A 10,833-nucleotide genomic window follows, 5' to 3' on the forward strand; every position below is an offset into this window, starting at 1 on the left:
AAAAGCGGAGCTGACTGAGCGCAGAAGGGCGGTTCTGCGGGAATTTTTGCACGGTGCTCTCCCGAGGCGAAAGTGGACGGAAAAATCACTGGAGGACGCGTGGTCGCTGGTTTTTTCGGAACGAACAGAAAAGAGACAAATGGGTTCCTGCCAAACACCTGTTTCCAAGATTCCAGTGAAACGAATGTTTCACGATATCCATGGTCGAGTAACGCTGCCAAAGTTTATTTATTACGCTGCTCAAGGGAGCAGATGCACACCCTGGGGACCGCTGGCTGTAGAAGCGCAAAAGCGTAGAAGCAGCCCGGTTGCTCCGGTCTTCTTCATGCAGACTGGAGTGCGATCTGATCGCCGTGGTTTTTTCACGATAAAACGTTTCCACAGCATTGACGATGTTAAATATCAGGGCTGACTGCCTCGTATGCAGTCTCCCAAAACGCTCCGCGCCAGCCTGTGTGTTGTCTGTGTACCCCCAGTTCTGCCGGGTGCTGTCAGAGCGTGCGAAGACAAGTCCCTATACCCTCCAGTAAGCGAGAATTTTTGCGCACCTTCGTCCGGGGGCTTCGTTATGAAAGGCAGTACGGGCCCCGTAGCATTTCAGAGAGACTGGAAACGCACGGAGCCTTTATTTGTGTTGATGGCAGTAACCGAGAGTGAAAAAGGGTTGCTGAGTTTTGCTGCAGCAATAGTGGTAACTTTGGAAAATCTCAGTCTTCGCTGTTTCCAAGGTGCCTTTACGACAAGGAAGCGTGTCGGAAGAAGAGAACAGTCTTCTTGGGCGCGTGCTCGGCCTTGTACCCGTTATGTCCTCGCTAAATGGAACCGAGCACGCGGTGCGAACCTTATTAAAACCTGACAGGTCCCCGTTTTCCCGCTTATATGATCAACTATACCTTTGTAGTGCCAGCCCCCCCTCAAGACGTTTGCCTCAGCAGGCAAAACCTCCTTTGGGCGCCCTTTCCAGAAGACCCTGTGTGTGTCTGGAAATCTCACCTAGGGAACAAGGCCGCCATAGGCTAAAAAAAGTGAGAGAGTTGCCTGACAAACGTGGGTGACTCGAAGCTGCCGCCGCACTTTTCTCGACGGAGAGCAGGCACCGCGGTGGCGGGTTTTTCTGTTGTAGCACACGGGTCGGCAAAGCGAATCCGTTGCGCAGATTGCCAGCGTTCAAAGGTCGTCTGATTGTTGCTCCTCGAGTCGCATGCGTCTCAGCTAGCTCTACTAACCTAGTTGTCGAGGCTGAATTATTCGAAAAGCAACCGTCTCGCTTGTTGATGACTTCTGTTTTCACCTCCTAGAGACGAAAGCGCCGAAGGTTGTTGCTCTCGGGGGGTACTACGTCGGGAGCATTCACGGTGGTCTCCTGAGCGACGCGTGATCGCCACAGGGAAGTGATCTAATTCAGCAAGGTGCTCAGACCAAATTAGCCGAAGCCAGATACGAAGTCAGTCCTCATGGGAGAAACTGCTTTGCCTTCGTTGAGTCAGTGTGCCGTGTAACCCGTCCAGAGGGGCCAGCACTGAGGACGTGAATCCGGCGACGCTGTCAACCTGAAAAAAGGCCTCACCTCATATACCCTTTTTTACAGTCTGGCGTACATCGCACCCGTTTTCAAAGAGTGGCGGAAACGCGACGGATGAAAAGGCTCGTGATTTACCGGAACTACTGGTTAGACAAGATACTGCTATGTTGCATATTCCTAGGGTACGCGAGCTGCACATTCAGAGTGAACAACACGGACGACCTGACAGACGAACAGGACGTCCAGGTGCACTTTCGCGGGTATTTTCCTTTTTCATGGCGTGGTCGTATGAGGCGTTTCCTGGTGTTGCGGCGCCTCTTCCACGTAAAATCTAGGCATGAGCCGGTTACATGGAGCCAGAAGTTCTTTCAGACTTCCCAGGCTACTAAGCTGGCTTTTAAACACTAAAAGCATCGACTGTTCTGGACGGCGCAGCGTTCCCCTGTTCTTCTCGTGTGTACAGGAAGAAGTCTGCGATGGCGTGTGTTGGCATCTACAGTGATCATCAATTTGGTCTTCTTGTGGTAGTTGTATGTCTCGGGTCACAAAGCGCCTTCTCAGTCTGCCGCCAACCAGTGAAACTCTCCCTACCGCCAGCGTGCCATACTCTGTGATCCCGCATTACTGACATCCTTCCGTACTCTTGCACTGTCGTCCACGGTGACAGGGTACAATGGAAAAACGACGGGAGTCACAGTCAAAAATCGTCGTCGGCGTCCTTTTACGTGACCTCGCATTGTCTCTTTACGATGGAAGGTGGACGGTAGCTTCGACCACGAGTTTGCCACTGAACACGCAGAGGGACACGGGGCATCACAGATCCTGCCGTATATAAAGAAAGCAGAGGTGACACGCACTGTTGTTTCAACCCGTACCATGAACAGTCAAACTCTGTGTTGCGTCGACAACCCTCGGGAGCCCCCGCGTAAAGCCGTCCTTCTTCTTCACCTTTAGCTGCGGATCCTTGCTTGAGTGCGGCGCTCACGGTTGCACTCCCCGTTCCTTTCCCTTCTGATCTGACTTGGGTACGAGGTGCCCATCTGATTTGGAACTGCTTCTGGTGCTAACATGCTGTCGCCGTTGAGTGTTACCACGTAATGCACATCTTCAAGCCACGGAAACCGGAAAAGGACAACAACAAACTCATTCTCCAGGCCACACCGACCCGACTGTAGAAAGTTGGGTGGCCCAGTCCGAGTTTCGTTCCACGTGAACACCACATCCAGGATCAGCCATCGGGATCACTGACATCTAAAGGGCGTCACAGCGTGAGATAGATCGCGAAGCCATCTCAAGTGAGAAGCTTTGAATCATACGGGATACAAAAGGCACATCCCGACGATTTTCGCTCAAACTCAAAGCCCAGGGCGAACGCATCGACCAAGAATATTCATGCCGAAACTTAAAACGGAGTGTCGGTCTCAAGGCATCGAACCATGGAATCACTTTCTTTTGCCGTGGCAGGCGAGACTAACAGCCAGGCTACTGCTCATGTACGAAGTGATTATCGAATCCCGAACCCCTTTCAATGGAAACGAATCTGTTGCGCAACGGATGTGGACCCATCCGTGTACGGCTCTCCCAAATGCACTGCTGTAGCGCGCTTACCGACCTCGTTGCTAGAAAGGTTGTAAGGGCTTTGGGTTTTCTTCAGTTCACCGTATCAGTCCAAGACTACGGGGTTGACACGGAGTGCCCACCGGCTCGGCGTTTGACAATAAGGAACGACGGGCGGCACAGAAGGCATTAACACTAGCATGCCATGTGACGCCCACGAGAATGGCGGATGTTACATTCACTTTCGACATCAACATACTCCAATGTACATGTTAAGGAATCCCCTGCACAAATACACGTGAATGCGCCAGTCGCGGTAAACGCTCTCCACAAAAGTAGAGGGACCGACTGTTTTACAACATGCAGCGCGGTCTCCGGATCAGTCGGACTGTACGTCCCAGCCGAAATGCAAAAACCGCCGCTTCCGAGGCAGCATTTGACGGGTGAACTCATCACAGTCGTCTCCCACTGCTCACTCCAGTTTCTCGGAATCCACTCTAGCGTCACTTAAGGCGCTCCAGACCTGGGCACGGGAACCGTTTTCCAGGTAGCCTTTCTTCCGTCCACGTACGTTAGGTTTGATGCCATCCCCCTTTCGTGTCCTCGGGTTCCCTTGAGATGTTTCCTCTTCGACCTTCGAAGGCGCTTCTCTTTGCCGATCGACTGGGTCCAGGTTGACGCGACGGTGCGCTCGGGCCACAGGCTGCGCCACTTCCCCTTGCCTCCAGGGTCGAGTGTCTTCATCCTCTGGGAAGCGGGGCAGTCCTCTATAGAACGGCGCATCTTCAGCTCTGACCTGCGCCCCTTCCCGCCACGCGTGCTCTCTTCGGACAACTCCAACATTCTCGGGATGCGGGGCCCAAAAGGCATGCGCCGCCCGCTGCATCGCTTCCCTTTCCTGCGCCGCGTTGCGCACGAAACCAGAGCTGGGCCCCGATCTGAAACCAACGAGTTCGGGCGCCTCTTCGGGGTCATACGACTCCCGCTGTCCCTCAGGCCTGGCTTCTTCGTCCACCCGCCCCCACCGACTGAAGCGCCGGTCGGCAGAACGCGTCTCCGGCAAGCTCGCTGTCCCTTTCGAGGCGAACGGGCGCTCGGGTCTCTGTCCTGGACCAAAGGCGCCTTCTGTCAGAACGCCCACAGAGCCGTGGCCGTGGAATGCCGCGATGGACCCTCCGCGGGACGCACGCTTCAGCTCTGCAACAGGCAGGTGGCTGTCCTCTGAGAAAACCGGGGACCAGCGCTGCCACGAAACTTCCCCCATTCGGCCTTGCGCCTGGGCATGCGTTCTGTACGGTCGGCGCGCGTCTTGCGCGCCTGGCCCCTCTGCCATCGGCCGGCCTCGTGCATCCACAGGGCTTTGCCAGTCCGGGAGGAAGTCCTCTTCGCTGTCTTCCTCGACGGACTCCGGCCGCTCTCTTCCCCAACTGACTGCAGGCTCCACCTTCGCGGCGTGCACCACGCGTTCGCGTCCTTGTGGACGGATCTGCGGCACTTCAACTTCACCGCGTGAGGCAGCCACCCGCGTCGTTTTTAACGGAGAGAGACTCGCCCGTTCACCTCCTGCCCGTGGTTCGTGTGCAGACTCCCCGGTCGGTCTTCCATCCTGCGCTGGATCCCTTCGATTCCACGTCTGCCTTGAACGGCTGGCGTCAACCGCCTGATCCGTGGCCGCCACGCTCTGGACTCTCTTCTCAGAGGCTAGCGCCCCGTCCGTAGGACGACGCCTGACTCCTGCAGCATCTCGTATTTCCTCTTGCCTGTTCGCATCTGCCCCGGAGCTCGCCTGTTTGACCGAGACGCTGCCCACAGTGTCCACGTGGTCTGTATCCGCCTCGCCTTGCTGGCTGCCTCCAGGCGCACCGCTTTGAGCCTCCGGCTTGTCGCGTTGCTCCACCAGCGGCGACTTCCGTTCCGGCGACTCCTCAGCAGGCGCGTTCTGCGGACTGGCCTTTCGCTCACTGGCTCTCGTCGACTCCACAGATCCACCTCGATTTACCGCACGCACCTCTGCGTCTTTGGCGTCCGAAGCAATACCCTTTTCAACCGGGACACTGCGTGCGGTGGAGAAGGCCCTCTCGGAAGCGGGAGCAGTGGCGGCGACATCGGGTTTCGGCGTCGCGGTTTGGGTGTCTTGCGACTGACTCAAAGCGGGAGGCGGCGGAGAATCCGTATCTGCACGGGTTTGCGGAGGGCCGTTGCCCCTGTCAGACGACTTCTTCGTCTCTTCTGCGGTTCCTGGCGTCCCGCCCGTTTCGTCTTGGGAAACGGAAGGCTCTTGCGACAGCGGCGGAGGCGACGAACTCGAAGTTGCGCCATCCCTCGAAGGAGCGGGTCTGGCCGCTTCCTCCCCGGTCGAAACCGGAGCAGCAGGCTCGGGTTTGATCGCTGAACTTTTGTGGACGGTCGGAACCGTTTCCTTCATGCGCTCTCCATGGTTCTGAGAGCCGCGTTCACCCTCGGATTCGCCACTTGCCGCCGCACTCGCGGCTGCCGACCCGTGGGGACTGGCTCCAGGCGTCGGTTCCTGATCCACCAGGACATGCACGTCTCCGGACTGCGGAGATCCGGCCGGGACTGCCGCCCACCGCCAGAGGACGACCAGCCAAAGAGCGAGAAGCAGCAGCAAGATAAGGACGACGAACCGGCCCTGCATTCCACACACAACACAGACACGCGGCGACGACGTTCACGCATCGCTCCTCTGGAACCGGAAACCGAGGACGCCTTCCCCGAGAGGAGAGAGGCGGCCTGCAGCTCTGCGTGTGTGCGCCGACGACGCTCAAGCTCCCCCGGCCCACGGTGTGTAGCCTCAAACGTGTGCGCCGCCACGCAGTGCGCTCGCCAGAGAGGACAGCCGTCAGGAAGGGCGGGAATCGTGCGCGGACACGCCTCGTCGCGTACGCCCCTGCGACTCTGAGATGCACACCCTACCTATGCCTGCATCCGTAGTGGCTGCGGTGAGAGTCGGAAGCAAAAACAGGCGCGTTCCGCTCGACAAAAACGCGACTGCCGGGGCCGCTGCCGTTCCCCTGTTATCCACGCGCGCGCGGTTCGAGGGCGCAGGAGCACTTACGATTCGGCTCAGTCGCCGCCGTCGCTTCCCCTTCTTCCGCGAGGTCGCGTGTCCGCTCCGAGAGTTGCCCAGTTTGTGTTGGCCGTCAGAGCTCGACCGGCTGTAGCGCGGCAGCTCGCCGCTCGGGCTCGAGGCGCCTCCGCCTCGGCTGTAGAGAGGGAGAGAGTTGGGACGCCATACGCCGCCGGTTACCATTTGAGTGGAAGCAGCTCGAGACGTGTGTGGGGAAAGGCAAGAGTGCGTGGGAAGCCGCTCCAGGCGGAAGAGCGCTAGCAAGGCCGGGAACCGTGCGCGGAACAGCTCGCCGACACGAGAGAGTTGACCGGCCCCGGTTTTGGTACCACTCCTACCGGGGCGCGTCCGCGTCACTTGGCTTACGGCATCCACGCGTCTCACGCACAGAAGAGACGCGGCCTCGGCCACGGAGGCAGTTTCTTTCGCGCGGCAACTCACGAAGGGCTCTGCCACGATCCGAGGGCGTCGCCGGGAAACCGCGAAAAAACGCCGGCATATCCGAGTCACGTCCAGCACGGAATTGCTGATTTGTGGACAGGAGCCAGAGAAGCGATTAGGCTGCCAGAGATCTTACACGAAGCAGGTGTATGCTTGCTGCCAGTCGATCCTGAAACAGAAATACACGGGGCACAAGTTGAAGCGGTTCTTTCCGCGGGCTGTAGACAGGAAACAGTGAGGCATCGATAAAGAGATTCTCTGACAGGAGAAACACGCGATCAACGCACGTGTCGTCTGCAAAAAAGCTGACAAAGGGAAAAGGTGGAAGGCAACAGCTGCCGAAGCGACATTCGAAACGCCGGGGAAATGGTCACTTCAGATGAGACAGCGCACTTCCCGTAGGGCTGCATGCGCATGTGTGTGCTGTTCGCCAGCAGCGGCGCAAGTTTTTCGAGTCGAGAAGACAAAACATGTCAAGGCGCTGCATGTTGGGAAAACCTCGCTGCTCGAGTTCCCCATCCCTTCCGCTTCAACCTCGATATCGTGATAGACGAAAGAGCGTTGGAAGATTCAAGCAGTACGAGAGTTGCGCGTCATTCGAAGACCTCAGAAGGCAAACTCAGGCAGGGACTGTCGCTCCTCGGCCAAGCAGCCGACGGCGTTTTCACTTTTTGACGCGAAAGGGCCTTTCGCCTCTTCCACGTAACGGGTTCAGGCGAAGTCTCTTCTAGCAGCCACCGCCTCACAGTCTAGATCCTGGTCGTGAATGACCAGTTGAAAGGCGGGAAGAAAACTCCCCGAGGTGCGGCGCGTGTCCTCTGTTCAGTGCGGCTCGCCGTCAATTTTCATGGGCGAAAGCTTTCTTTTTTGAAGGCCCACACCGGTGAGGATACGGAACGTAACAAACCTCCAGGCAAAGAACTCGATATTCTGTTCTCATTCCCCGCGGTAAACACAATTAACGAATGGCTAGACTGCCACGAAAGGTGTCTGCCGCAGGAAACAGGCGACTAGAACAAACGGGGACGGGGCAACGCCGCAGAGGTTCGGCAAGGAAGATGCGCCTGCGACGCAGCAACCCTACCGTGGCGCCGACACTGGTTCCACGCGTCCTCTACGCAGTGCATGCGGCCCCAGTGGACTTGTATCAAGGATTCGCCTCCGTTTTCAGATCCGAGCGGGACGATTCCGTAGGTTCGACCCAGGTTTGGGGGGCTGCGCCGGGGATTCTGTGCCGGGACTTGGCGCTCTCCTGTCACGTAGACATCGCGCAGCCTGCGGAGAAGACGGTGTGTGCAGAGGGCCTGAAGCTTTTCCGCGTCAGAGACGTGCGCTCTCTGACTCGGCAAGCAAAGGCGGCGACCTTCCTTCAGATCCAGTGAAAGGTTTAGAGCAAGTCGCGCGCGGTTTCGCGCCCGCATGCGTGGTGTCCCGTCCAACACCTTGTGAACCTTTCCCTCCCTCCAGTGGAAGCATTTGCTAGGAAGTGTTAGCCAGTTGCCAGGGTCACACGGTGTGCTACGGTGAAGTAGTGAAGAGCTGGAGCTCGTTCCAACCTCCAGCGCACCGCGTCTAGGTGATAGGAGTGGCCATGACCACAGAAGAACATGGAAAAAGGCTGCCGTTCGGAGGCCACTCCATTCAGGTTAAAAAGGAACCAGCGCTTGAAAAAGGAAAACCTCAGTACCGTCTACACACACCACGAGAAAGACGCGTTTCTTTCGAGGTGCCGCGAAAACGTTGACAATTTTGCCATCTGCACATGTTTCAGAGGCACACAGACTACAGCTTTTTCAGGGAGCAGGGAGGGAAAACGGAGACATTCCTCGACTTACGGCTGTCGGCCACGGGAGGCCCTCACAGTCGCTTTTTCGACGTTCAGTTCGTACCAGTATCGGGCAAACGAGTCTTAGGGCTCTACAGAATGCAGCGTCACGCGGCAAGACTGTGCGTGCACGTGTGATCGAGGGAGCGCCGCGGCGAACTCTCTGAAAACGCTCTGTCCAGTGTTTCCTTCTGAGCCAAGAAGGGTTGGCGCACGCATCCGTTTTGACGGGCCACCCCTAACTAACTGCCATGTTGCCTGGCACTTCCGCTCAGGCGCGGCGATGGCGGCCCCGCTAGCGCGACGAGAATCGCCTACACCCCTCAGCCGCGTACGCCCGAGCTCCCCCCCCCCCTCCGCGCCCGCAAAGACTCACGGATCGTCCGGTCCACGCTCCCTCCAAGACGAGCTATAAAGCCTCGTGTCTTTCTCCCTGTGAAAGGACACAGCATGCGCGATGCGCTGCATGCAGCGCATCGCGCATGCTGTCTTCTGGCTCTTTGGGGTGTATTCGCAGGTGGCCAGGAACCCTGCAGGCGAGTGTTTCGGGTTCTGTCCGCGTTCTACGGTGAAGTTTCGGCGGGTGCTTGGCTGGTCCCGTCAGGCTGATGTGCCGAGGAACCTACCGCCGACTCCGACTCTGCTGCGACCGGATGCGAAGGGCCATCGGACGCACCGCTCTTGTCTGGGCCTTCCTGAAGATCAACGCACGGCCCACGCAGATTCTAGTTCCACTGCTGTTCCACTGTGGCGCTTAGAGGCAATCGTTCAGCGGTTTGCCCTGTCGTCGAGCCACACAGATTGAAGATGGCAGCTTCGCCCACGCGTGTGCGGACACGGGACCGAGAAGGCGACGGGTCGTCTTTTTTTCTCGGGCGAGATTGTCCCTCAGCATGCAGTTTCGAAACACACCATCGACGCAAAGCCACCTGGCAAAAGCGCAGTCTGTGGACGGAAGTGCGCCAACCAGCAAGTTGCTGCTGCCCTGCGAAAAGTTGACGAAGTCTACGTTGTCCACGAAATCTGTTTGGAAGAAGAGACTTGCGACAGGACTCCGGTGAGTACACAATATACAGACCCAGCAGTAGCGGTTCTTGTGAAGGGCTCAGGAATAACTTGCACAGAGAGAGTCAACGCGACAGCGGCCAGAAAGCGTCGCCTCTTGGTGCGCTGTCTACTCTGGGGAGTTTTGAGAGGGCGAAGTGTGCTTACTTGTCGCGAAGCGTACATGATAGCAGTTGAGAGGACTGGAAGACTCGGGAGTCGTACCCCGACGACGCGGAACGAGCCTGTCGTGGCGGCGAAGATACCAAGGGGGTGCGGGAAGAATGTGAAGTTCCCAGGGGCTCGCGGTTGCCATCGTTTCTGTTCCCCAGACTGTCTGTTGGAGACTGCCGTCATCCGTTCCTTCAACGACCGACACACTTCGTCCGCTTCCTCCTGAGACAAGTTCACAAGTTGCTCCGCGAGCAGCCTGACCTTTGGGGAGTACTGCCGCCGCGGACGCGCATTCTTCCTCTGCGGATCTTCAGCAGAGGTTTGCATGAAGCGCGGACGAGAGAAATGGAGAGGCGACTGGACGGACGCGAACGAACGGTCTTTTTCTACAGAGCAGGCCATGGCGGAGGTCGAGGCGCAGGAGGCAGCCCGGCCGCTGGGCTCGCGAGCGCGGTTTGCGTTCCTGACCGCTCTGAGCCCACTGGGAGCCATGCCGTTTGTCCCTTGCAACTGTCTTCTTCGCTGACAAGTTCCTTTCACACCCGCGGGGAGGGTTTGGGGCGGTCTCCTCGCCCCGTGGTGTCTGAACAGCTGGCCATTGCAGAGCCCAATCTGGAAGGGTGCACGGCTTCCCGGTGCACAGGAAGGTTGGCAGATGCAAACGACGTTGCGGAGAGTCGAACTCATGGTACGGACTTAGTCAAACGGTTTCCCCTGAGGCCGCTGCCCCAGCTGCGCCCGCGTGTGGCGGGACCACGGATTTTTTGGGGGGGGGGGGGGGCTAGTGTGTCTCGCAGACAGTGACGGCAGGCAGGAAAATTAAGAAACCCGAGAGGAAACCTCTGCCGAAGAAAGAGGCTGCACGAACTCCGACCCTAACTATGTTTCCTCTGGTGCAAACGCACGAAATCCACGATGCCGCCGTGTCATCCAAGCGCGTGGAAAATCCGCATCAAACGGATCAACTGGAGGGTTCCCAGTTCAGGAGAGTCGTGGCACTTACACCCTTCGAACGAGTTTGCAGCTCATGTTCACATGGCGAAATACCGAAAACAGCGCGCAGGTCTTTATCAATGCCAGGCACTCAGGTGATCGAACCACCGGCCACCGTTTCCGTCCACATATATGTCGACGTCACAGGCGCGACCTCTGAAATCTGCATTCCGGGAACCAAACCGGAAG

General features: G+C 57.8%; 2 protein-coding genes across 2 annotated transcripts; both read right to left on the minus strand.

Moving 5' to 3' along the window:
• Window positions 1-3,551: 3,551 nt before the first annotated feature.
• On the minus strand, window positions 3,552-6,350 carry NCLIV_060060 (conserved hypothetical protein; the record flags this gene model as incomplete). The annotated part of the gene is made up of 2 exons (XM_003885561.1): window positions 3,552-5,729; window positions 6,156-6,350. 2 exons carry the CDS (start codon window positions 6,348-6,350, stop codon window positions 3,552-3,554), a joined length of 2,373 nt encoding a protein of 790 aa, XP_003885610.1.
• A 2,646-nt stretch (window positions 6,351-8,996) lies between these two features.
• Window positions 8,997-9,978, minus strand: NCLIV_060070 (hypothetical protein; the record flags this gene model as incomplete). The annotated part of the gene is made up of 2 exons (XM_003885562.1): window positions 8,997-9,128; window positions 9,646-9,978. The coding sequence occupies 2 exons, from the start codon at window positions 9,976-9,978 to the stop codon at window positions 8,997-8,999; spliced, it is 465 nt and encodes a 154-aa protein (XP_003885611.1).
• Between the last annotated feature and the right edge of the window lie 855 nt (window positions 9,979-10,833).

The sequence above is a fragment of the Neospora caninum genome, chromosome XI (assembly GCF_000208865.1).
Source record: "Neospora caninum Liverpool complete genome, chromosome XI".
NCBI lineage: Eukaryota > Apicomplexa > Conoidasida > Eucoccidiorida > Sarcocystidae > Neospora > Neospora caninum.